This window comes from Aythya fuligula, chromosome 12, assembly GCF_009819795.1.
Source record: "Aythya fuligula isolate bAytFul2 chromosome 12, bAytFul2.pri, whole genome shotgun sequence".
Lineage (NCBI taxonomy): Eukaryota > Metazoa > Chordata > Aves > Anseriformes > Anatidae > Aythya > Aythya fuligula.
In genome coordinates this window covers 8,203,010-8,230,452 of record NC_045570.1, presented here as the reverse complement: position 1 = coordinate 8,230,452, position 27,443 = coordinate 8,203,010, and the positions used below count along the sequence as shown (strand labels likewise).

Here is a 27,443-nt window from a genome sequence, read left to right as displayed (position 1 = left end):
ACCAGAGTCTGCACCAGGCCCTTTCCCCCGCCGGGCTGCAAAACGCAGGCAACGCCGCTCCCCTCTCTGCGTGAAGCTCTCTGAGGAATGAAGAGAAAGGAATCGAGTACAGAGCAAGCAATGTGTGGTGGCAATTGACTCTGTTTCCTTCTCGCCTTTGTCAGGTCTGTACCATGGCGGGAGGCGGCTCCAGGGCTGAGAAGAAATCTTTGTTGGCGCTCTGCAAGCCCCGCAGCACAGCGGCATTGTCAGAGCCGGGGCTGAATGGTTCCACCGGGGATCCAGACCCCGCTCTTTCGGGAAAGCAGCAAGCCTCAGTAACTAGCTGGTGCTATTACTGGAGCCGGGTAATTAACACTTCTGCGATTTTACGAGGAAAATGGTGTGTTGTTGCTGGGAGCGCGGGGGGCCAGGGCACCCCTTTCTGCGAGCGTAAGCAGCACCGTGCCCGGCTCTGCCTCTCCCAAGGCAGGCTCCATATGCAGCACCAGCAAAGGGGGTGATGTGCCTTCCCCTTCCCCTCCCTTCTTCTTTAAAACACATTTTTTTTTTTTTTGGCAGGCACTCCTCCTACTTCAGCGATTTAGAGGCTACGGGGAAGAAATCATCCTCAGAAAGAGCAATTTGAAGCAATGCCTGTCTACAAATGGCGCACGCTTATGCAACGGCTGCGTGCCAGCGGCGGCGTGCAGCTCTGCTCCGCTTTAGGACCGAAAAGGAAATTTTGCCTCCTGCAGACCAAGGCAGAAAAGAGGCAGGAGGGGTCTCCTCCTTCAGCAGGGTTACCAAAAAGCCCTTCTCCCCAGGACCAGTGCCAGGTATAGGTAAAAGGCTTCCAGGGAGGGACAAGACACAAAATAACCATGCAGCCACCATCACTGGCAAGGCTACGTACAAAAGTTGGCAAAAAAAAAAAAAGAATATTGATTATTAGATGTTTTGCAGATATTCATGTGCTCAAGAAGGTGACAGGTATGAAATTTATACACTGAAGCATATAAGAAATGCACTATTAGTCTCTCTTTTTAAAGCATAATGAACACGCAAGCTTCTTTCTAGTTATAATTGGATTTTTAAGGTTTATGGATCCATCTTCAACTTCTGGGCTACTCTAGAGGAGGAGATTATTCTCCCCCAAACTGAGGTTTCTCAAACTCCCTTGACTTAAGGGGCTTTGAGGCAAATCCAGGAGGCATCACAAGAGCTGCAAGGGCAGGCATGGGAAACCTGAGTACAGTAGACACTGAAATCACAACAGTAGAGCCACAGAATCCCATCACTACAGCTTATTTTTTCAAAGAATCGAATCATCAAGCTCAAATTGATTACTGTACACAATTATTTGCTAAAGTAAAGGTCCAGTTACATTCACTGACTGCTCCAAGAGTTTGGCTGTCAAACTGAGATGCATAATACCTTACGACTGCTTTAAAGATGACCAACATGGCTTCTTCTTTTCAAATAATAAATGCTTAGATTATGCTTCGAAGCGGGACTGTTGTGTTTTTTATGATACTTAAAACCCAGCAGGCAATCAGCTAAGGGGCTCCCAAGCCAGCCCCAGCTCTGCAGCACTACGCAGTGAGCAAGCTCAGTGAATCAGATTCATTTCCTCCAAGACCCAAAGGCAGCAACGAGCCATGCTGGATATTTCCCGAGAAAATAAGTGGCCGTGACAAAGAGTCCTCCCAACCCAGGGAGGCACCAACCTGTTCTTCCAAATGCCGCAGAGATCCCTGGAGTTTTACTGCTTCTGATTTGTTTCAAATACGTGAAACGAAACACCCTGCCCTTGGCTACTGGCATGGCCCCACTGTGCTGCAGGAATGGCAGCGGTGGCAGGACAGGGGCTGGCTCCACCAAACATCCCTGCCTCACCTTCCAGAGCCAGCCCCTGCGCGGGGCTCTCCTCCAAATGCATTTCCCTTCGCACACCTAAGCAGTGGTTTGTTGGTATTCAAGCACAGGACACGGAAGACCCCAATCCTACAAACATCAACGCCTCATTTTAGCCCCTGAGCAGTCCTGGAGGCTTAGATGTGAGTACAAGTACAGCCAGGACAAAATGCTTAGCGTATTAAGGGAAATATTTAGACAACACGAAACAAAATGTAGTGTTAAACACTAATTTAAGTGATGTTTATATAACGTTGGGGCATATGTAGGGCTAACAACTGGTTATAGATCAGAGCAAGTGAGTAACGTAAGGACATACTAATTAAAAATCCAGTCTTCAGTCAGTCACGGGTTTTCTTTCCCGCTCTGTTACTCTGGTTTTTGATTAGAAAGTAATCATCACATTACACAATATTTCTCCTCATTAAACTACAAAAGCAACAAAGATCCCTTGCTTCTTTGGCCAATTAGTGCCTGTGTACAATCACGGGGAATACAAATCAAAGCGTGGCTCAGCTCTGACCTAATAAGACATCCACGCAAAAGCTAAGCTCCGCAGTTTTTTGTTACTACAGCGTTTTTTTTCCCCTTTACTACAAAGCAGTAGGCACTGAACGCTAGGCCCTGTCTCAGGAAACGCAGAGCGGCCATCAAGGGGGCTGGCAGAGCTCCTCGGTGGCTCTGGTTTACCTTGAGGAGCTCCGAAGGGATGCTCGTGCACCCAACCGGGGCTGTCGGGGCTCGCAGCGATGGCAGCTGGAAGAAGCTGAGCGGGAGGACGGAGCCCACGGCAAGGCTGGCACAGCTCTGCACCTCCCCGGGCAAACCCTGAGAACAGGGGCCTGGAGGGCTGCTACGCCCCTCCTACAACCAGCCCCGCTCCCACTTTTTCCTTTCCCTCTAAGAAAAAGGCCGTTTGCAGAGTTTGTACTTCTCCACCCGCCCCCGCCCCAAATCCCTGTAAGTGATTCTCACTTAAACCAATTTTGCTCTCCCACTGAGTGCCGAAGTGTTGCGAGTCGCGCTGCGCCATGCTCTTCCCGCCCACCCGCCATCCATTTTCTGACCAATTTCCTTCTGACACGCGTCTCCGCCGTCTCCAGAATCACTTCTGGATTTGGCCTGAATCGGAGAATAACATCCTGCAGCCCTGCTAAAAACCTGCACTTTATTACCTCCGCCAGGAGGTGTGCGCACCGGGGACTGCATCTTTTTTGGTTGTTTTTCAGAGCAAACGGAGGGGGAAGCACCAAGGAGGGGGCTGCGAGGCTGGAGCCTCGGTTTGTGTTCCCCACTCCTCCAACTGCTCATCAGCGTTGTTCTACTGAAGCTGGTTAATGAGCACGGTCAGTAAGTGGGGTCCTGCTGCCCCTCTCTCAGAAGTATTTCAGTTTCTTGGCCAATTTTGTTGCAGCTTTGAAGGACTGAGCTCCTGGCAGTGCCATGGAAGCAGAAGGCAGAGGAGAGAAACCCTCCTCACACACCAGCAAAGCCAGATCAGGGCTTGCTCCTGAGAAAATGCTACCTGGAGCTGGAATTCATTGCTCCCTCTGCTCACGGCATGATTTGATTAATCCGGAGGTTTGAAAGGAGAGGAGAGCATCAGCCAGAACATATGCTTCTGTGCAGCAGGGACCAGCTTTCTGTGCTGGATGTACAGTTCCTGGCACGATGGGATCTTGATTGACTTACAGCTTGCGTGCGCTCCAGCAAAACCCTGATTTAATCGCAGGAACAGCTCCTGCTCCCTTCCTGACTTCCACAGGATGGTTCTCCGTGAAGGACGTGGTCCCTCCATCACCTGTTTCCGCAGGGATTCACCTCACTGCAGAGCTCACTGCCCCTGCAGCTCAGGGCTGACCCGGGATGTCTACGTGCTGCACTGACCACGTCACCTCCTGCCGCGTGCTCCGCTCCTCCAGCCCAGCATAGCGGCGTCTCCGCTGCTCCAAGTGGAACAAATGTCACCGCTCTGTTTTGCATCGTCTCCTGCTGCTGTCTGCTTTTATTTTGGGTCCTGCTGGCTGTCAGGGCAGGAGCGCAATCCTGCTTTTGGGAGGTTCAACCAGAGAGTTTCACTTGCGAGCCAAACAGCCCAGTGCTAAATGGGTAATGGGCTTTTTTTTTATGGAGGAAAACTGAATCTTCCCCTTGGAAAGAGATCTTCGGGGCCTTGTCTGGCCTGCTTAAGCCAGCACGGATCAGTCGCTGTCCTCAAGCTGGACAGGCAGCGTGGCACTGCGGCGGTGCTGGCCCCTGCGTGCCCCATGCTGCCGAACTGCCGTCACCTCTGAGCCAATTTCCCATCCCAAGGCAGCACGGGGGCGAATATTCACTGATGGAAGCCCTCCGGAAAGCAAGCCCGATAAAAGCTCTGCCCTACTGGGATGCCTTTCCAGGGATATTTGCTGTGCCCATCGATGCCTCCAGCGCCCTCCCTTCTGCGGAACGAACGAGCGATGCCACGAGGGGATCTGGCGTGGGGAGGCTTCGTTAGCCTGACACGATCTCAGAACGGCTAAACGGGGCAAAACAACGTGTATTTGTGCTCAGATCCCGGTGATGTTTATTTACTAGGACAAATATAGCTGAGGGTTGCAGCTTATCAACGCTCGCTTTATTTCGAGGGCAAATTGCTACCGTGGAACCAGCCATTTGCTGTTTCCCTGCCATCGCCCAACAAAGGCAGCTCGCTTTACCAAGTCGGCTAATGACCGGCCAAGTCACCTCACGTGGATTATAAACATAAAAAGCACAAAAGGCTCGGGATGAAAAATAACAATTTCCCCCACTCGCTTTTGTGGTCAAACAGTGGGGAATTCGTAGTAGAAAATTCTGCTTTGAAATAGAAAAATAATAGTAACAGTGAAAACAAATGACAAGGTCTCAGTTCTATTGAGCTTTACCGAGCCTTGAAAACCCACAAGTTTTGCTGTTGGAGTGCACGAGGATTCATTCAAAAGTCAATAATCAGCAGAGAGGGATTAGTGCCTTCCAATAACTGCTCGGACTACAAAGACAGGAAGAGGCTCCAGCAGCAGTCATTATCTTATCCCTTTACACTGGCTCGCGGCCCCGCGTTTCACATGCACTTATGTTTACTATTATGGCAACAAAGCAAATTTGAGCAGAGCAATGCCAAGAAATAATCCGACGGCACCTTCGGATCAAATCTTCCTTGATACCTAAGGAATTTGCTGAGATGCTGGGGCCCGACCTGGCTTTCCTGGAGCAAGGAACAGCTCTGCGGCGCGCGGCCCTGTGGGCAGCACCGAGTGCTGGCACGCTTCCAGCCCTTGGGACACGCTTCCTTTCTGCTCCTCCACCTCTCAGCTAGCCTGGACAGGCCTCGGATGCTTTCGTTTTTTTCTCTGCTGGCACCACAGCCCCAGGTTATTTGCCTTCCTCAGCTGTGGTCCAAGCTCTGTTCCCCGTTCTGCAGTACCCGCAGCCAGATTTGTGTAGAAGCTGTAAGAAATCAACTGGAGATGGCAAGTTCGATACCAGATGAAATTGTTTGGGGTATCTGCAAGATGGCTTATTCATCTAATAGGTTCCCAAAGATCTGAAGCATGGAATCGGTTATCTTAACACAAATCTACAGATCATAAACTCTCTCATTTGGGGTTTGAAGTCCCACTTGCATCCCGGTCAGCACCCTGCGTTTTACTGCTACTCCTCACGGCCTTTCGAGAAAATGCTCTGCCCTTCTGCTTTGCTGTGCCACAGCTGCAGAATAAGAAAGAGAAGTAAAAGCCGTCTGCATGCTTTTGTATTCTCCCCGCCACACAAAAACACACTTAGAGCAGACCTCCCCAGCTGAGGACCTCAGAGCATGTGGAGATCTGTGAGCCACTGGCCCTCTGGATCTTTACCTTAGCAGCCACACGGACAAGGCAGGGAGCTGGAATGAGTTTGGGCACAGACACAGGTGATAAACCCTGCCCTGAAACGTGGCACAGGCCCACAGGGTGCACCTGGTCCTGGGGGCTGATCATGGGGCTGCCTGTACCCGGAGCTGAGCGAGCGGATAGGGGCAGCTGGGCTTGGGGGTGCCGCTGCTGGGGAAGTACCGTCGGCTGGTTTCCACCTCTTCTTGCAGAGAAAAGCAGTTTTCTTCCCTTTAGGATTTGGAGGAACTGCCCTGAAAGCCACTGGTCCAGAGTCTGGGGCTTGTGCCTCTCGACTCACCTCCGGGTTTGTATTACCACGAGTGTCAGGCAGAGCCATGTCTCCAGCTGCAGCCCAAAGCCTCTCCTAGGATGATGGAGCCCCTGCAAAGCGCTCCCTGGAAGCCAGGGCAGGACGACTGTGATGGGTTTGTCACACACGGCTTGGTGCACGCTGCCCTGACACCAACGGGAGAACTCCTCCTGGGCTACACACCTGCACTGCTGCTGGGGGAGCGCTAAACGCCCAAACCAAAAGCCTGATTTTTCTCAATTTTGTGTGAATTCAGTGCCAACAGGTCTCTCCTCCACAGCATTCCCATGGTTTGTCCTGTGTCCCTACAGGGGCACTGCGTGTGCAGTGTCTGGGCTCCAGGAACTACGCCAGCCAGCTCCCCCATGCAATATGGCACGGGGCTGGGACACGGGGTTATGTGATGAAGAAGGGATCACCGGTGCCAGCCCCCGAGCAGCAGCCCTTTTTTTTTGGTGTAGAGCAATCCCTCAAAGCAGCCTGCACTGCCTGCTGGAGCAGGACGGACCACTGGTGGTCTGCAAATCGACCGCAGAGCCCCGCTGAGCTAGGGCTGGCTGCGGCAGGGCAGATGGCAGCCCTATATAAGAGCTATGCTATATAGCTCAGCGAGGGGGGCTCGTGCAGATCCCAAAGCTTGGGGTCCCTCTGCTTCCATCCCTGTGCTTTCAGGTTACAAAAAGCAGCGGGGTTGGGAGAGCCCGGCCCCACCTCGCCCCCACCAGAAGACACAGGCTAAAGGCAAAGATAAGCCCCACAAAGGCTCCTGCTGCAAAGCCGCCTGTATCAACAAGCCCCAGCTCCCGCGGCTCGGTGACCGGGCTGCCCAGCGCCCCCGGTCAATAAAGGGCCGATTCTCCTCCCTTTCGGGAAACAATGTGTTCCACACACTGACACAAACACCGGCCCCTCGGCGAGCCCCGGCAGTGTCAGGGGGTGTCAGGCTCTGCCCGGCGGGCTAACAAAGGCGCGAGCCCGCGGCCAATCTCCTCCTGCCATCGCGGGCTGCCCTCGCCGCGCCGAGCATGATTTTTTTTTTTTCTCCTAATGGAAATGAAGAAAACCTCCAGCACAGATAATCCCCCATTATAACAGCAGTACGTTCGGGACAGGGGCCAAGCAGCGTAAAGAACAAGCCAAATCTCTTTTACTTAAAGGCTGGCCGGGACGTGATAATGTAATGACTTCGGTCTCGATGTTTCAAACGCCATTCGCTGAGATTGACTTCGCATATAGATGGTATCGGCTGCGATAATTAAGAACGAGGAACAGATAGCATTGGCCAGCTTCTCCTTCCAAAAAATAAAATGGTACCTGTATGCGAGCAGCCCAGGAGCCCCCTAAATCTGAGCCCAGGTTAGTCCCACGCCAATTTCATGGGGTGCTGGATCAGCCTGTACATGCTGGGAGCTTCTTCTGGCAACGTGGGCTTCCCAAAGTGGGGTAACCCCGGCTGCTGCTTGCCTTCCCGGTGTCTGATAGCCACCTCGTATTTGTTTTGCAGAAATACAGCACAGCTCAAGCCCTGCTACTACATGCTAGCTTAAAATGGCTTTCAATTACGATTAGCGGGGTTTGAAAGGGGATTGTGCTGACATCTCCAAAGAAGCAAAATATTTATGGGAGAAATTAAGCCACTGGAATGACTGGTGGTGTTGAACGTGCTCCTCACGCAGCTGGCAAAGAGCAAAATAAAGCTGCAATAAACTGATGACAACCACTTTCTAGAGGAGCGATGGCTTATCTCAGCAGAGAGAGGACCCCTCAGCTTCCAAGCTACAGCAGGTTATTAACTGAGCATTCGCACACCTCTCCCACAAAACACGAGGAAGAAGCAACCAGAGCAAGCAGAACAGATCACTTCCTCGATCCCATACCCATGTAACTGAGGGCAGAAGGTGAAGTGAGTGCACAACGCCACCATTCTGATTTAATGTACCCACTTCACTTCATTTTGATGGCTATGTAGGGTGGAAAGCAACAGGGAAACGTGTTCCTTGTCCCTTTCACGTCTTCCAGTTGCAAACAAACCCAGGCCTTCAGGAGAAATGCCTGTCTGCCACTGGACAGGTTTTGGAATGGTTACAAACACAAGATCTATCGTCCTCGTTGAATTTGTCACCAGCCCTAGGCACATAATAAAAACGGTGTCTTATTTGAATGTTTTTATTTTCCTGGCCATGCAATTTAGCTCCTTGCAGGGTGGTCATTTATTTTCTCCACTGTTGCCTTCTTCATTTGCTGCATTTAAGGCTGAAATCAAGACTCAGCAGCAGCCTTGAGCAGGGCGTCAATGCTGGTTTGAATTTTCCTTGTCTTCTGTTTAATTGAATTTTCATTTGTATCTCCTCAGCTGTTCCCCTCGGAGGCCTTTCCCTCCCTGCCCCCCTGTTCTCCACTCATCCATACAGATCATGCAAACGTTTCTGGCAAGCACCAGCTGCAGATACTGAGAGATCTTGGGCATCTTCTACTTTTAGAAAACCACCAAGAGGCCAAATAACACCAGCGCTTGTTCCGTGAAGCTTGAAGCCTGCTTTTCAGAAAGACCAGTCACTTTATTAGCTGTACTGCTCCCTGTGAAACACGTGGCGAGACTCGCAGGACTGCAGAGCCACGCGTCTGTCGACAGAGGACAAAAAGCCATAGGGTTTTGGTTTTTCTTCAGCTGGAAGTAGCTCTGTGCTGGGTAATTTTCGTACCGTGGACTCACACAGCTTATTTGGGATTACGTTCCACTTAGTGGTCTGGAAGTCTGACCTCCCCTGGGACTTCTGCGGTTTGGGAATGTGCTGCGTTGGTTTGTGATGCCTTCGAATCCTTCCTGCAAAGGATTTTTGGATTTTACAGGAAGGGTGAGAATGGCAAAGAGAGGAAGGTCAAGGTCTGCGCACACTGTCTCCAGGCTGAAAGGAGGGAGGTGCACTGAAAAGTCGCAGGGGCCCTGCACTTCTCCTCCACATCCTCCAAAAGCTGCCCTGAGCTCGTGGCAGGCCAACACTCCAAAGGCAGCCTAGCCACGGCCTGTCTATTTTTGATTCGTTTCCCATCACTGTGATCACTGTGTGAACAATTCCCAGCTGAGGCCAGCTCCTCTTTCACTGGAAATCCTCGGTACAGGACAAAAAAAAGCCCTGCTAGCTCCTCTGCCAAACCTTGCCCCAAAAGGCTAGAAAGCTAAAGGCTAGCCCAGAGACTGCCTGGTCTGTATTTCTGCTCCAACAACTGACATCATTTAAGCTCTCCTGAGCTGGGAAGTGATTAGAAGAAGCAAGAGGAAACGTCAGAGAAAAAATTCAAGCTATTGGAGAAAGTTCTTTCATGTGCAATCCATTAGATGCTTAACCACTGCAGAGAGGACTGGTGCACAACTGTGGAAATCTCAGGGCCTGCTTCATTTACAAGTAAATCACACAAAACACTGAGCGATACGCGATCAAGGAGAGCTCTACATTAGGACAGAGCTGGACAAAATGACCTTTCCATGACCTACTTCATCACAGACGAGTACAATTTCTGCTTGTAATTCATTATTCTGAAGCTGTTTACCATTTTGTCCATGACAAGGTCAACTTCCATCAATCAGTTCCTGAACCTGGAATTCCCGGCCCTTTATCCGAATAGCATTCGGAGGAAACAAAGACACTTATTTGAATATTCACCTTTCTTGCTCCTGTGCAGGGCACTCCATTCATCACTGCGAAGCTGGCACTCGCTGTGACAGTGACGCTCTGTCAGTCTGCCATAACCTGGGAGCCGGTCAGGGTATGTTCTGCTACCGAGTGAAAGGCTCCAGCACTCCAGCCATTAATAATTAAGGGTGGCTCTGCTGTTGGAGCTAAGATCTGGGTTAGTTTCTATGTACGTTTGCACGTATTCTTACACTGCTGTTGGGTGCACACTGCATGGACTCTGGGGAAGTGCTCCAGTGCCTCTTTGCTTACCGACTTGCACCGAGGGGTCTTCCAGGAGAGACTAAATCACATTGGAGAAGGCTTGCTCGTAAGTGAAGCTGAACTGAAACACTTTCTCTTCCTTTTCTCTGTGCTTTTGGGCTGCTTAGGGAAGGCTGTACGTTCAGAAAGGAAAAGCACGTGGTACCATTTTGTCTTTTAGCTTGCAGAGGTGGGGGTCCTTTCATTTAGGAAATTAGACTCCAGGACTTAGCATGCACACGGAGCTTTCTAGGATCTGTCATGTCAGCACTCCCTTTCTATCAAATCCTACCGCAGGCATTTAACACCGGGAATGGGGGGTTACCATTTCTCCTGCCAGCCTTTGCCCTTCTTACCAGCTCTGACAGCTCTGATCCACTTACTCTTGGCACTTGCTTCGAGCAAGGTTCACGCAAGGTTCACAAGGTGTCTGTGACCAGCCCGTGCAGCGGTGTACCGAGCTGTTGGCAGTCCTGTGGGTGACTGCTTAGGAAGCAACCTCGTTTTGTTAGCCAGGGCCAGAACTTGATCACTATTCCTCTTTTGGCTCCTGGTTTTGGAGATCAGGCTCTGCCTCCTTCTGCCTCCCGTATGTTCCTCACTGTCAGCATCACGTTCTTGCCTTGACTGGCAGCACCAAACCTCTGCCAGGCTGGTCATTTCTCTCCTGCTCGGTTATGAGTGATGTTACAAGCCAACGAACTAAGTACTTAGGGCCTTCATTTCTAATTCCCCACGGAAAAATGAAGGAACTTGGCTGGAGACTGAAAGCGACTGGTGTAAATGCAGTGGGAGAGGCGGTTCATTCACATTCAGAAGCAATTCAGAGAACCCCAAACCGTCTGGTGTGGATTTTGTTATTTCCTACGCTACTTAACACGTGGCTCTTCTTCTTGGGAAAAAGGCTGATTGTGCAAATGCCTCTCTTAAGGAAAAGAGGAAACACCAGGCTCCTGGAGGAAAGCTGGCCTGACAGAGATGTGGCAGACTCCCCCGATGCTTTTGTGAGGCTCTGGATGTGACAAATATCTCTCATGAGAAGGACTTCCTAGCTTGGCTTACTTCTGGAAAGAGCAGGAAAGGTGTCTGAGTGAAGCTGTGAACTGGTGAGCCCCTGGGAGGTGAGGGAGCATTGGGACAGCTCGTGGCTGGAGGGGAGAGGTGGTGGGGCCGGCAGTTCTGTATGCAGTGCTCTCCCCTTTGAAGGGCTGTGGCACAGCAGAGAGCTGTGCGAGCCTCCCCTGCACCAACCACAGCAACGCCAGGCTGGCAATGCAGGCTTCAGAATCTGCTCTGGGTAAAACAGAATTTGAAAATGCTGCTCAGCACCTGTATAAGCAGGGTTCTGTGGCATTTGGGCAGTCCACTGGAGTAATGTTACCTTATAACTTACAAAGACTCTGTCTAAGGCTGAGGCAAAATAAAAGAGAAGTCTCCAAACCCCAGGACAACTACGGCTTGTTACAAAACCAGGCAGATCATTCTAGTGTGAAGCAAACCTGAGCTTTGCATTAAAAATGTAAATGTGATTGAAAAAGCATAACCAGATGGAATGGATTTGACCTCTGCAAGCATAAAAGATGGCCTAACTAAGCTGAAGCAGCAACAAACAGTTGCACTTTCCTTTTCATTGCACTGAGGGTCACGGGAAGTTTATTTAAAACAACACATTTTCAAGCCAGTGGAAGACTTGCAGTGCTCTTACAGGAACTAATAGAAGAAAACAAGGCTGCCTTGGAAAAACCCCACCGCATCATTTAAATACCTAAGGATACAGAAGGACTTTTCAAAAACTACATCTCAAAGTCTTTGAAAGTGACCGATTTACCTTCAAAAAATTAAGCCCCAGTACAGCCAAGCAGCCAGGAGTGACTGAATCTTTCAGTACAATCTCACATCTCAACCTGCAATGCATTCCTGCCTTACGTGGGCGCATTTGATGGACAGATCATTCTGCTGCCTGCTCTGTTTTTTGAGTTACGTTAACCCAGAGCAGTGCCAGAGCCTGGTTCACTGCAGCACCGTATCCACAGCAGTCCCCTGGGTAACAAAGAGCAGGGACAGACAGGGGTGACTTAAACCCATGCCACCAAGGAAAAGAGATGTTAATCAACCCCCAGCTTAGGATTTCAGAAGGCTGCCTGAGAAATGCTGCATGGAATCAGTCCAAGAAAACCGCACCCAGAAGCAAAGAAACAAGCCAAAGTGGTGTGAATTAAAATCAGCAACCAACTACTCCTCGCTGAGCCTGGCTGTTTGTGTATTCTAGGGGAAAGCTCTGGTAACACTGCATAAGGTTGCCCCTCAGCTGGTTTCCAAACTACCAGTTTATTTCCAGAACATAGTTAGTTGAGGAAGAAGTTAGAAACCTTCAGCAGGAGACTGATTTGGGTTTTCTTGTTACAGAATTTTTGAACAACCGAGGCTAGAGGTTGCTGCCCAGAGCAGATGTACTGTCTCGCATTGAACGGGTTGCTCAGGTCCTTGTCCTGCCGAGGTTTGGAAATCTCCTACAGACAGACAGTATTGCTTCTTCTCTTGGTGCAAACAACACTTGCAAATAACTGCAGAAGGAATAAATTTGAGAGCTGGTACCTGAGGCAAAAAGGAAATAAAGGCTGCTTGAAAAAGGCCGTGACAAAAGAAGCCTTTGTTTCTCGATCTGCATTTTCCAAGAGGTGTGAGAAACACAGGGTAAGTATCTGGATGAAGGCTGTTTGCGTGCAGTCACCCACTTCTCCGCAAGCCCATGGCTATTGATGGGCACATGATTAGAAAACCCCATTGTGCTGAGGTTTGGGACCTGAGCGTGAATGAAACATGAGCTACAGCCAGCGCTGGGACTTCACTGCGTGCAGATTAGTAGCATCTCCAACTTGGCAGCACTGCAAGTCCTGTGGCCTCGCCGTCAGCGCGGTGAGCAGTTGGTTCTGTCTCGAAACCAGCCAGCTGCGGGGTCAGCGCTGCTGCAAGCCCACAGCAGAGAGCGAAGCACCGAGCATGTCCTCGGGAGGACGGAGGCGATGGTTTTGCTGAACGAGGAGGATTGTCCTCGAGAACAGACGGAGCAGGATGTGCTGGAGAGCTTCACACAGGCGCTGTGCCCAAGTGAATGAGGGGGCCAATAAAATAATCTTCGTTATTTTAAAAATCTCGGTATATTTATCCCCCACTTGTTATGGAATTTAAATACACCAGTCTGGCTGGGTTTATATCCTTGTTATGTGTAAGATGTTTTTTCTGCATTTTACTGGAAACCCCCAAAAAACATTGAAAAGTCCTATGTAGGAGCACTTAAAAAATCAGAATGTAAATTTAATCCTGAATATCTGAAGGCCTCACCTATTTATTTGACCACCACAAATGGAAAAAAAACCCTACAGTTTGATCTCTCCGGTCAGAACTAAAAGTACCAGTGTAATAATCAATTTTCATGCCCTGTCACGTAGGGAAAAAAACATTACAAATGGTTATTTATGCAAGTAGGAATGAGAAATAAACCTATTTCTTGAAAAGATATGAAAGGAGAAAAAGGAGATGAACATGCCTGATGCCAGCAGAAAGCGCTGCCGAGCCTTGAGCTTGTGTCTGGCAAAACGCTGATCCCTTGCCCCCTGCCTCCTTGTGACCTCAGCGCCCCAGAGATGGGGTAACAAAGCACGGCCCACCCGCCCATACACCTGCAGCCCGACTGAACCATCCCAAAGGCGCCCACGGAGCAGCAGCGGGTTTCCCGTGTGGGATGTGGCCGGGCAGCAGCCACCTGGGAGTTGATGCAGCACTTTGGGCTTTCTGCTGAGCTGTAAATCAGGAGGAGATAAATTTATCCTACAGCTAAACTGAGGAAAACAAGGGCACGCTACCAGGAGCTTTCCGCTTTATTAAGTAACTATCTCCTCATTCATGTGGAAAAAATTGTCCAATTTGGCTCAATAATTAATCACCGAAGGGTGACTGGTGATTAATGAACAGCACGACGCCGTTGCGAGGCGTATGATCATCACAGTCGCTCTCCTGCATCCTACGATCTGTGCTGGTGTCACCGGTGAAGTGTGAGGACAGGGCACACCTGTGACACGGGCACGGGCACTCCGGTGATGAGCAGCTCTTAGAATTTAGCAGCTAGGAGGTCAGGCCACCTTGCCCGACCTTGGAAAGGAGCCACTGCCCCCGATGTCAATGTGCCTTTCCCACCTTGCTCCTAATCAGGTGTTTAGACCTCTCTGGTCAACGGGAAGGGCTCTCTAGCTGCAGCATGCTGTAAGCGCCCCTCCTCTAACACCCTCCTGCAGTACCTACAGGTGCAAAGAGGCTCTGAAAGCAAGCACAGTTTCCCCAAATCTACTGAATCAAGGCTTTAGTGGCCAAACGGACGCTGTCCCACACAAAACCCAACATGAGGATGGTGTGTGCCTCCTGTGGGCACAGCTAAGCAGAACCCCAGGCTCTGGAGGAGCACGTGCCCTGCTGCCGCAGAGGTGCAGGAGGGAGGAGGATGGACTCACGTAGGCTTAGCTCTTGCTGCCTCCAGTTGGAACACGTAGATCTGCCTTGTGGTGCCCCTGCAGCGATCTGAAAATCTCACCGGTAGCTTCAGCAAGAGGCAGAGCTGGCCAGCAGCTCCTCACCGAGCTCCCTCGGCAGCACAGAGGTGGCACTGCTTCATGCCAGCCACCAAGACGAGGTGCTGGGGGCCAGGAGCCCGATGCCAGCAAGTCCCAGGCCGCCGAGGCAGCACAGAACAGGGCTGTGATGAGCACACAGAGCAGCACCGGTGGTGGGGAAACAGCTCCATGTTGCTGCGGCCACGTACCACAGCTCCAGAGAGCCGGCAGTAAAACCTCTCATGTGCTATCTAGATTATTGTGCCTAACATCCATTTTGTGTGCTCAGCCTCTCCTATGCGCTGTCGGCGCCTGGTGCTTCAGAATCGGAGCTCCTAACTCCAATCGCCTCTTCCAGGGAGAGGATAAACCACAGCACTCTGCTAGGAGACGCTACGCATTTTTTATCATTTAAGTGATATTTTCCTCAATACCGGCCCGTTCTTATCTCACCCCCTTCAGTAACAATTCACAGGTAATGCAGAAACCCTCCAAGTCTTGTACCAGACTGTTAACAGTGTGTACAAGTCGCTGTCGATGATGCTCTTGTAGACAAGAGCATTTAATACAGGTTTAAAGTTGCTGGAGAGCCTCGGAGCACGTTGAGTCACTGCTCTGCCCTTCAGGCTGATTTAAGCACCGGGGGTGACGTTTTGGAGCAGGGGCACGCACAGAGGTGAGGCACCCATGCCCAGCTTCCCTGCCAAAGTGCTAACAGCCAAGTGATGAATTCTCTGAGTTGGGTATTTTGGGAGTAGGGTTTCCTTCCAGACCAGCGAAATCCTGCTGAGCCCCTCTCCGTTCACCAAAGCTGCTCCTAGAGACACCCCACGGCCTCCTGATGCGAAACGTGTACTTCAAAACGTGTACAGAGGGGCTGCCAGGTGCCGAAGAGGAGAAAGCCCCTTTCCTTGTTATTAAGCCCCGCATTTAGTACCAGCATTGGATCCTGCTTCTGCCCAGCCCGCTCTGGGTTGCCCTGAGCAGCACATCCCCAGGCAGCCGCAGGGAATGGCGACGAGCACCTCAGCTTCCCGGCATGCCTCGTCTCCAAGCTTTCTCCAAAAGCAGCTCCTGCATTGTTAGCCAAGCCAAATTCCCCTTCAAAGGCTACAGGCAGGATCCAGGATAAAATCACTTTTGGTTCCTGAGGACACAAACCCCTCAGAACAGGGGTGAGGGGGATAACTAACAGCCACAGCCCAAAATCTCAAGCCCTGGGGACGTCCCTCCGTTATCCACATTCTTCCTCTCTCTTTCTAGCTGTTGTACTTCAGCTCCCTTACTTTAACCTTACGAACGTTATACTTGGATGGAAGGTCTGCTGATGCACTGATATAATTTCCAGTGACCAAGCAGAGCAGGACGTGCCCGAGAATAAAGAAAACCGAAGCAATTTAAGCTCTTCTCTTTCAATGTCAAAACTGTTATCGATTAGCAATTTGAAAACAGATGTGATGTCAGCTTACTATACAATTCCCCGGGCTCCTTCCTGAGAGAGCGCTCCTCGGTTCTTTCTCAATTAACTTGAAAGTTGGGGGAGATAAGCAGTTTTATTGGTGAGCTAAGAAATGCCTCCATCAAGTTTTATTATATTATCACCATAAGCAGACAATGATTGAGCTTTGGATTAAATTTCTCCTTTTTGCTCAGCACTAGAAAAGCATCAGTATCTTTGCTTTGTGTTATCCAGCAGCATTTTTCAGCCCTTTGCATTCCCTGATTTGAGGCAGAATCCTAAGAGCATCTTATAATCAGGACTGTAATCCTCCAGCCTCCATACATCTGCCATTGGCATGAATGGCCTTGAAAATAAAATGAGAGTGATTCAATTAACAGTTAAGGGGGATTTTTGCATTATGCGCAGCGCTCCTTCAGCATTAGGAAAATCAAGGCAAAAATAATTAGTATTTCCCTCTAAGAATGGTATCAAAGAGTTTTTGAGGCAAGAAAAATGACCTTAGGTTTTAAAGTGCCGACGCTTTAAAAAATGTCGGTTTCAGAATTTTTGGTTTCCTGTTTTTGTGGATGAAGCTTGGCCATCTCCTAGACCCCACCAAGTGCCACGCAACAGCTGAGATTCATCAGATCTCCTAAAAATTGCACATTGGACAGACATCATCTAGGAAGAATTTGGTCCAAAGTCCAGTGAGGTCAAAGAGAGGATTTGGGGACAAGAGCAATCAAATTGACTTGAAATAAGTGTAGCCACTGGTTTCTGTACCACTAATGAAAACAAAAATCTAGCAGTTGAGATGTATTTGGTTTCCTTGTCTTCACTTGGGCTGATTTTATTGTGCTCTCAATTCTCAAGTCCCTGGGCTAGACTAAATACATTTCTTGCTTATCTTGTCTCTAAAGTGAGGAGAACTGGAAGTTTTCTTTCAAAACCAAAGCAAACACAAAAGCAAGAATCCCTGAAACAGAGCTCACCCTCTCGTTATGCCAGCCCAGGTCCCACAGAGGCAATTAGAGGCTCTCCAGAAAGCCCCAAATCTCATGAAATTTGCAGTTGCACCAGGAAGAGAGACACCACTCTTAAATACCCACACCACCTGAATCTGACCAGCTACGAGAAGGTTTTGCCAATTCTCTCCTGCCTAAGCTTCTCTTCCTTCAGCCTCTCATTATGAATACAGGACCAGACCCTGCCTTCTGCACTCAGTTGTGCTCAGAGTTTCACCACGGACCTCACGGCACAGCCTTTCTCCATCGTTGTGCTGTGAACTGCTGCTGGCTCACACGAAAAGCTTTTCACCTCCCTCACAGCTTGAGCAGGAGGTGAACGAGCTCTGAAGTTTGCAAAATCAAGCTCTTGCACCCTGCACTGGTGACAGGCTTTCTAGCTGCAAACCACTAGCTTCAGCAGTCAGTCATGACTTTTTATCTTGCAAATAAATCCAGGAGAAACCAGGGGGGCTTGATGCTTACGGGGCAGGCTGTAACTGCAAAGTGGCAGAAGAAATGCTCCTGCAGGTAACTCGTGATGGCTCTGAGACATTGCTCACCCCCTGGCTCTTGCCAGCAGTGACTCTTTGCTTCATTTCATGCTTTCTCTTGACCAGAGTAAGTAGAAGAGCCAAGGAGCTGCCTCTACCTCCATCACTCTGTCTCTTTTCGGCTCCTCCTCTCCCTTCTTTTCATGATCTGCCCCAGGTAAGCATGCTGGGGAACTCACATCTGGGATGAAGCTGCATCCCAGACAGGCAGAAAAGGACAGGCTGAGGAGGAAAACCACAACTTCTCTTCAAGTGTCATGACTCAACCTAACGTTTCTTAAAACTTCTGGGTTAGCCAAACATAAAATAAAACATCCCCGGCTACATTTGTGCAGATTTGTCTCTTTCTTCAGAGCTCATTAGAAGAACCGCTTTCATCTCGTTAGATTGCTAAAACATTTCCAACAGGACTAGATGTGTCATGTCAGAATATGACAGGCAAATTTCTTTTAAGGTTTTAAAACTAGGTTGAAAGAGGAGAAGCTATGCAGTTCACTGTTGTCACTGCAAGATATTTTTACTGTTATGAATTCCTAAAACAAGAAACAAATTAAGAACTGTCAAGGAAAAAGAAAAACCCAAACCCAAAATGTATTCCGTCTTGCCTGCTAATACAGTTACTGCTCTTCTCTGAAATCTCTCTCAGGATAATAACAAGAGCCTTAACACCCAGGTCAGGATGCAGCAGAGCAGGTGGCAGGAGGTGAGCAGACCAGCAGGAAGGCTGCAGCTCCTTCCCCTGCTTACTGGTGCCCAGCTCAAATCCTGCTGGCCCCGAGGGGCGGGACAGACGCCGCCGACACGGAGGCGAAGCCCCCGCAGGGCGAGGTGCTCCCGGGGAAGGGGCCGCGAGTGGGAAATCGCTAGGGCTGGAGACAGACACGCCGCGAAGAACGAGGCCTCGAGTGGGTGTTCACAAGACATCATTTCGTTTTGGTGGCATTTACCACCACGTCGCTGAGACGGGCTGTAAAAGCAGTGGGTGGGGACTGCTTCTCACTCCAAAGAAGTTCATCAGATTAGAAGTAATTCAGTTACCCGGGGAGCAAGCAGAGCCCGGGGCTGTTTTGAGGGGCTCTCTGAAAAAGGTCAAACCGATAGATCAGGCGGCTATTGGGACTGACGGCCGTTGGGGAGAAGGCAGCAGGTAGGGAAAGATAAGCACTGTACGGCCACCTATTCTCCTCCCGATCACACATTCCCATCCTTGTCATAACTTAAAAACAATCTATGAAAAAACGGAACTGCAAGAAGCCTGATGAGTGAGGTCCTGCCAGCACTGCTGCTTCTGCAGAGGCAAAAGCCAGAAGAAACACCCCAAAACAACAACATTTTTGCTGCGGGCAGGTGAAGCCCTGCATCCTCCCAAACGCCGTAGCCACCACCATCCACCCCCTCATTTGGAAGGTGGAATAGTGCCCCGGCTCCCCACCCGGAAAGGTGGCAGGACGCTGGGTTTGAAGCCATGCCAGCTAACTCAGCCTCTACGTTTGCATTTAAACACTGAATTCCCCAGCAGCTTCATGCTGATGGCAGCAGAGGGTGTTCCCCTTGCAGTAACACACCCGTTCCCACCACAGGACCGCTGTATGCACCTCAGTATTCTGCTGGGCAGGGACAGAGCGAGGTGTGCTGGGCATCCGCCTAGTCCGGGGCCATTTGATGAACAAACATTCAGCAGAGTTGTAAGACCCTGAAAAATTCCCCCGGGCAAACAACAGGTCTTGCCTTGGTGCTATGATCCAACCATTCCAGAAAATATCACATATTCTAAATTCTGCATGCGCTCAGTGTTTATTTCAAGATCTAAGAGCCAAAGAGATGTTGACAGTCATTGCAGTTCTACGTCAGTGTGAACCCGCTGAGGCTGGGTGCTGGAAGACAAATTTCTCCTGTACAATATCTCTCGCCCCCTGGCTTGGATATTCAAAGGAGCCCCAGATTCGCTTGGTTAAAGCTGGTTTTTAGTTTAAGCTGAGGGAAAACCGAGCCCGATCACTGATTCTGAGCACCGAGGCACACCCTGGGGCTGCACTGGCCTCACACCTCTCAAGACTGCTCCCCCCAGCAGCATGGCCCCAACCCCACATTTTACAGCACAGGCGAAGTCATGAAGCAATAACGAGCAAACGTCATCAGCCAAGATGGGTGCAGCCAAAGCGCAAGGGCTGAGGGTGCCTACAGCACCACGGCTGCTCAGGACAGTGCCATTCCCAGCCCGTGCTGCTGCTGCCCGAGGCACACGCTAGCCTCCAGTCCCAGCTGCCCATCGTGCACCCACTCCTCTTCCTGCACTGGGGAACTCCCCGCTCACCAGCTGAAAGGCAACCCCGAACACTTGAGGAAAACATCCTGCATTCATTTGATAAATCCTACTCCCCACCCTGGCTAAACTCCCAAATTACAGCGGTTTCTACCTGTCCCTTCTCCCACTACCTAAAATTTCACGGATTAACTGGACAGCGCGTAGCCTCTTCTCAGCCCTCCGCTAACAATGTCTGCTCCCTGTTCCTTTGTCTAAGCATATTCTCATCTGTCTACACATTCCTGCGCTTCTCTGCAAGGCGATATCCAAGTGTGAAACTGCTTTAGCCATTCACAAGGAGGAGATTTATGATCTAGAAGCACACCAATAACACAGTATTAAAAAAATAAAATAGCAGTCTCTTTCATCAAAATCTAATGAACGTGCAATTTAATCTTTATTAAGAATTCATTAGATTCTCAGCAAGCCTGTCTAATGGAGCTTGACCAGGTGAAATGCTAATGCCTGCATTATATTTAAATTAATTTTCAGAAATGTTAATTTCCCCCAGTCGCTCCCTGCACATCGCTCTCCCCCCCGGCGCCCGCGGCTGCGCGGCTCCCTCCAGCTCCTGCCGCCGTGCTCCTAGCAACACCGCTGTCCCCACCCCAGCCTCTGCACAGTTCGCTGGAGTTCGCAGGCTGGCGGCCGCCTCCCCGCTCCCCGCGCTGCGAGCTTCCACCATGGCAGCCGCCGCCGCATTTTCCAGCCGGGTACAAACCCACCAGCTACCGCACGTTACTCCCAGAGTGTTTTGCTGGGGAGATGTACTACAGGGTGTTTTTCAGGCCTTAGTATTCCGGGCTAGTCCAGCAAACCGGTTGTTAGCTTGATCCAACGTGCTTTAAGAAACAAGAGCTGTGCTCGCTGGGAAAGAGGAATCCCTGGGCGCTCATTGTGTAAGCCACCGCGGCCACAGCCCGCTCCCGACTCCACACATCTGCCCCGGTGCGCCGTGATGCTGGTGCTACAGCCTCTCCCCCCAGCCAAACCCCACCGCCCGCCATTCCAGCACGCTTCTGCAGAAGCGATTCCTAGAGATTAAATAATTTATTGCCATTCATCCGCAGTAACATCTCTCCCGATCCACCTCTCACACGCAAATGAGCGCAAACCAAACCCATCCTCCTGGCCCCACAGCCAAGTGTCGGGGTGGAAAACCTCCTTTCCAAAGGGGGCTTGACAGAAATAGGGCGCACAAATCTCCGTGGGTGAGGCCGCCGTGCCCACCGTGCGCCGAAGGGAGGCTCCTCTCCGCCAGCCCTGCAGCGCCAGAGGGTTGCCTCGGGTGGGGCTGGAGGTTTGGTCCCCTGGGGCTGGACACAGCGGCCGCAGGAATGGGGCAGAAACACGGGGGTCACCCCCTTGGGTCACCCCTAGGGTTTGGCGAGGACGAGCACACACCCTTAGGGGAGGTGGTTTTGGGGAATAAGGGGGGGGGGGGGTGTTGCCGAGCGGCTCCGAACCCCTTCGGCTATTTCCGAGCCTGCTCGGCTTCTCCCCGCCCGCCTCCGAAGGCGGCCGAGCCGGCAACGGGAGGAGCCGAGCGGAGCCGAAGCCGGGCAGCGCTGCCGGCGGTTCGAGGCCCCGCTGGGCGCTGTCCACCACGGGAACCGCCTGAAAGCCGCAGCCGTGCCGGGACTGCGGATGGCAGCGGCGGAGCCCTCCCCGTGTGTCCGTCCCCCCCCCCCCCTTTCCTCGGGTACCGGAGCCGGTTCCCCGGGGGCCATCCATCCCTCTGCGCCCCCCGCGATGGCTCCGCCTCGCCCCGCCGTGTGCCGGGGGATTTGGGGGGGGATTTTCGGCGTGTTGGGATTAAAAAAAAAAAAAAAAAAAAAAAGGGGGAAAGGGAAGGGAAGAAGAGCGGCTCCCCAGGCTCCTCGCTGCACCTGCTGCCCCACGGGAGGCGTTCCCGCAGGGAACGGGGCTCCAAGCCCTCGTTTATGGCCCGGTGCTTAATTGTAATTAAGCACGGGGAGAGGCCGGCTAACGGGGCCCGGGCCTCAGCGAGGGGCAGCCCGAGGCGTAGGAAGGAGCTGGTTCTTCTCCATATTGTCGCCTTTTTTTTTTTTTTTGTTTATTTGCTCCCCCTCCTTTTTTTTTTTTTTTTTTTTTTAAAACCCCGCTTTCAATCTAATTGCCGATCGGCGGCCAAATTCAACCCCTCCGTTAATTAAAACGCTAACAAAAAAAAAAAAAAAAAAAAATCTCCCTTAAAAGGGGCTCGGAGTGGCAGGGCGCCTGGCTTTAAATCCGCATTACGGGCGGATTTGACCACACAGCGGCCCCCCTCACAGGGCTGCGGGGCGGCTGCGACCCCCCCTGCTGCAAGGAGCCCCCTCAGAGCCCCCCTGAGCCCCCTCACGGACCCTCAGGGCCCCCTCAAAGCCCCTCAGAGCCCCCTTAAGGCCCCTCAGAGCCCCCTCACGGACCCTCAGAGCCTCCTCTGGGCCCCTCACAGCCCCCTCACAGCCCCATCAGGGGCCTTTAGAGCCCCTCAAGGCCCCCTCAGAGCCTTCTCAGAACCCCTCAGAGCCCCTTCAGAAACCCCTCAGGGCCCCTGAAAACCCTCTCAGGGCCCCTCAGAGCCCCTGAAAACCCCCTCCCGGCCCCTCAGCGCCCCCTCAGGGCCCTTCCCATCCCCTCAGCGCCCCTTTAGGACCCCTTAGAACCCTTTCAGCATCCCCCCGGAGCCCCCCAAGCCCGGCTCCGGCACTTCGCCTCCCCTTTTCGGGCCCCGGCGGCCCTTTCAGCACCACGGCGGCCCCGAACAGCAGCGGCAGGGGCCGGGCGCCGCCTTCCCGCCGCGGCGGTCCCCTCAGGTAAACATGGCGCCCGCGGCCCTCGCTCACCTCAGCGAGCCCCCGCCCCGCCGCGCCCCGCCCGGCCCCGCACTTACTTCATCTGCTTCACGATCGTGCTCTTCCCCGACTCCCCGGCCCCTGTCGGGACAGAGAAAAGGCGGTGAGAGAAAATGGGAGTGTGGGGGGGTGAGGCAGGCGGCCGAGTTTCGGGGATTGAGCGGGGCTCACCGAGCAGGAGGAGTTTCACGTCTTTGGCGGCGCTGATCCCGTCCTCCTTGAGGTTCTTCTCGATGGCCTTGCTCCGCTCCAGGGCGGCCCGCTCCTCGGCGCTCAGGGTACATCCCATGGCGGCCCCGTCAAGATTAAAAAAATTAAAAAAAAAAAAAAAAAAAAAAAGGTAGGGGGGGGGAAGGATAAAAAAAAAAAAAAAAAAAAAAAAAAGCAGCCCCCGCCGCCGCCGCCGCCGCCTGGGCTGCAGAGAGGAGGCCGGGGGCGCGCACACACCGCGGTCGTGCGGCGGGGAGGGATGGAAGGGAGGCGGCGATCGGGCTCCGGGCACCGCAGCGGGGCTGGCGGCTGCCTCCTGCCCCTCTCCCCGCGGCTCAGCGCATCCAGCGGGGCTGCGGGCACGGCGAGCTCTTCCCGGCCGGGAGGCGGAGGCGGGGGCGGAGGAGGAGGAGGAGGAGGAGGAGGAGGAGGAGGAGGAGGAGGAGGAGGAAGGACTCCTCGCCGCTCCCGGCTGTGGCGCTCTCCGCTCCGAGCGGGCGGCGGGGCTGTGACGGGAGGCGGGGAGGGGAGGGAGGGAGGGAGGGAGGGGAGGGAGGGGAGGGGAGGGGAGGGGGCGCGCCGGGGCTCCGCGCTCCCGCCGGCCGCGCCCGCTCCCGTGACGCGCGCGGCCCGCGCATGCTCGCGGCGGCCCCGCCTCAGCGCCGCCCGCCTGAGGGGAGCGCGGAGCTCGGGGGGCTCCTCAGGGAGGCGCCGCGGCCATGGAGCCCCCCCCCTCTCGCCCCCCGAGCGCGGCGCCTTACCCCTTTCCCCGGCCCTCCTGCCCGCTGCCCCCGGTTCCCGGCTCCTTTCTTCCCCCTGTAACCGCGGCTGGGAGCTGGCCGTGTGGCCGCCGGCTTGTTTCTGTCACCGCTTGTCACGCGAATCCTTGGCATGCTGCGTGTGAGACGTCGAGTGCAGCCGCCATTTTGGGCTGTGCTCTCCCTCAGCCTACCGAACGAGCCCTTAGGGTTATGTTTTCCCTCAGCCTTTTGGGTTCATTTGGTGTGGCTTGCAGGGTGATCAGGGCTTTCCTGCCGTCACATAATCTGCCTCCATGTCACCGCCACTCCGTGCTATAATCTAGGAACTCCAGCGGGTTAAAATCCTGCGATTTTCCTGGCTGGGAATAAAGAAGGAAAGAAAAAATGTCAATGGGGAAAATAAAGCAGATAGGGCTTTGTTTTAAATGCGTTCCTGCTGGACCAAACAAGTCACGATATATGCAACTTTAATCCATACCATTGATTGATATGTGGCAGCCCGACTATAAAAAGATTTAGAGGGAAAAGGAGGAAGCGTTGAGCGCAGCGAACTAAAATGCATTAAGGAAAAATGAGCAAAATCAAGGTGTACTGGCTGACGTGTGGAAAGGACGCCCCATGCCTTCAATAAACGAGAAGGAAGGGAAGGTGTGAGTGAATGGGCAGCTGGTTTTTCCTCTAAACCCTGCTCCACCTCCCTACAGGTCTGGAAAAGGAGGCACGAGGCATCACTGCATGGTGTGAGGGACCCATAAGCAAACACTGGCTCCAGACAGGGCCAGGGCAGCCCCGTGGGGCTCAGGGGGCTGCCATCGCTTGTGTTGGGAGCAGGACACCCTGGGCTCATGCTACGTTGGCCTTTCCTCCTCTGGGCTCTTCTGGGAGCTGCTCTCCCGAGTTCCTCACCTCCCATATCCACACACCCTTCCTCTAGGGGTGGAAATGTGATTTCTGACAGCACTCTGTTTTGAGCACAACTTCCCTAGTGCTTTCCTTCCAGGCAAACATCACCTCCTTCCAGCACTGCTTCCCATCCCGCCTCCCCTCCCGTAAAATGTGGTTTCCATTTTGCCTCCACACCCCTGCAATGAAGGGGGAAAACACGGTGTGTGGTTAACAAGGTAAAGAAGAGATGTGAAGCAGGAGCAGACAAAAGAAATCAAAAGGAAACTCATAAATAATGTTAGTGTATTCAGGGACCGGTAATATTTACCACACATTTGTGAGCTAATAGGTACTGAATATCTGAATTTGGGGTAATTTATTTCTGGAAGCTCAGGGGATGGAGGCGATGCCTGCATGGACAAGCAAGCCTACCGCATGCGTTCAGCGGGGAATAAGCGGAGATGGGAGTGGTTACAGAGCAGTTCCTGCTCTTTCGTATTCGCGCAAATCTCTTGTGTAAAATCAATAGGATCAGAATTTCAATCAATAGGTTTCATTTCAATGGTACCAGCCGGAGGGCATTATGAGAAGTGCAGTATAGGAAAAGCACAATCAAGAAGTCCAGAGGCAGTGTCCTCATGAGATGGCTGCATTTACTTCCCATCTTCTCCAGCAGCTTGCCAGCCTTGGAGTCATATTGGGATGCTCTCCGAGGATTTTAGTAAGAGAATTAGTCTTTTGTATCAGCCTCTGGCTACTCGTTATTGGGCAAATTTGTAGCCTGCACCTCCTGCCATGGAGAAAATTATTTCTCTTCTGCTTGACCAGTGCAAAGTCTGCACTCGGCCTTTTGTCCCACATGCACTCCCAGTCTCTCCACCGGTATCTGCTGAGTTCTTCCTTAAGGGAAAATTGGAAGTGGTCAAGTCTTCTGCTTTTTCTCTCCGCTCTCAGAAAGATTCAGGGGAGCAGCTGCAAAAACGAGCCATTTTTATGCAGCTGCTAATTGAGCAGAGCTGATGGAAATGTTTCCTTTGAAATTTTTGTAGTGGGAAATTTCATTTTTTGACAAATCTGCTTTTTTGTGGCAGATGAATTTCGAGAACATGAAAAGAAAAAAAGCCTGCCTCCCCCACCAAACAATCAAAATATGTACCAGCCTACTTGGCTTTTGAGACAAATATGTTGGGTTTTGTTGCTGAAAATGATGTTTCCATTTTTCAGGAGCTGACAGAAGTCCTCTTCTAATAAAAAAGTGGTTGCTGTCAGTAACAACTTCAGATAAAAACAGGCTCATTTTATTTTACTTATTTATTTTTTGCTTAAATGTGACAGAACCTCTCCATAAAAGGTGGGGATGAGAGCCCTATTTTTCTGTCCAGTCCTGCAATTAACCTATCTCACCTGAGGTGTGTGAAGAACATGTTTCTGTCTGCTTGGACTATTATCTTTGCAAACATCAGAGTCATCAGTATATCTTAAAATAAAGTCTTTGTTCTACATCTCTGATCTGGCCTCAGCGTGAGCAAGCCTTCTGCAATCAGTTTTCAACCATTCTGCTAGAAATAAATAAAAAAAGTAAATAAATAAATAATTAAATAAATTAGATATTTATTTCTTTAAGAAGTGAAGGATGGTAGCAGAATTGATGGATGCATTTAAAACCTCCTGCACCAGAGTGACGTTGCTGTATAAACGGGGACTTGGTGGTCTCAGCGTGCTGTGCTCCTGCAGGTGATCCGGTGTCTCTGAAGGTCCTGGCTGCGTCCAGACGGTGGGAGAGAGGTGTCCTCCTGCACGCAGGTGCTCTGGCTTCCTTCCAGCTCAGCATCTTCTCCTTCTTCTCACAGCAACACAGCATGATGAGGTGGATGCCACGGAACACGTCTGGACCCAGGACATAGGAAGCCCTCCTGGGTGTCACAGTGCGGACCTGGCCTCAGGGAGCATTACAAACCGTGGCCACACGCGGCAAGTGAAGCTGCACTAACCTCAGAGGGAGCATCGCATCGGATCCCGTCCCTGTAATCAGCTGATACCGCTCCTTCTGCAGTGTGCTGGTGGGCGGTGTGAAGAGGGAGTGGAGCAAACCCGGTGTAAGGTGACCATAGGAGGCGAGCTGCAGGGCTTTGCGGCTTGTCCTTCCCCTCCTACTTCTGCATTGTTCTGGACAACCCATAATCTTATGGTTCTTCAGGACGGTTTTAATGCACATGCTAATGGAACTGCCACCGATCCCATGGAGAGGCAGCAATGCATTCTGGCAGATCTCACCATTAGGAAGTTTTCCCCGGATATTCAGCCTAATTTTTCATTCTTTAAATTGATGTCAATTACCCCCCAGCTAAACCTAGTTATGCAGTGGAAGACAGGTTTAAAATACTGCATGATCTCACTAAATTGGAGAAATGGACTGAAATCAATACAATGAGAGGCAATAAGAATGCCCATAAAGGTTAAGTGGTTGATGGAGGAAGGATTAATGAAATGCACAGATACTAGGTCAAATTGCAAATATCCTTACTTCATTCTTACTCACTCCATACTCCACAAGTATGTGCTACTCCAGCAAATTGAATGAGGAGGCACTGCAGAATTTGACTAGTGACTACCAGTCCCAAAGAAGTTAGGCAGCCTGACCACATTTAGCAAAATGCTGAAAAGCCTTCTTTTGTTGTTAGTTTTTTAAGTCTACCCAGGTGGGCAATGGTAACTACAGGACCTGGGAGCCACTGACAGCTGCTGTGTTGGAATTAGGTGAAGTTTTGGGGCTGGAGCACATGG

At 51.6% G+C, this 27,443-nt stretch overlaps 1 protein-coding gene across 2 annotated transcripts in view; it reads right to left on the bottom strand.

The window, feature by feature from the left end:
- Positions 1-23,123, bottom strand: part of GNAO1 (G protein subunit alpha o1) — a 128,704-nt gene extending 105,581 nt beyond the window's left edge. For both annotated transcript variants that reach the window (XM_032195915.1, XM_032195916.1), the window contains exons 1-2: positions 22,975-23,123; positions 22,842-22,884 (exon numbers count right to left, since the gene is read on the bottom strand). In XM_032195915.1, coding sequence (XP_032051806.1) covers positions 22,842-22,884; positions 22,975-23,092 — 161 coding nt within the window. In that variant the 5' untranslated portion in view covers positions 23,093-23,123. The remainder of the gene's footprint in view (positions 1-22,841; positions 22,885-22,974) is intronic.
- Between the last annotated feature and the right edge of the window lie 4,320 nt (positions 23,124-27,443).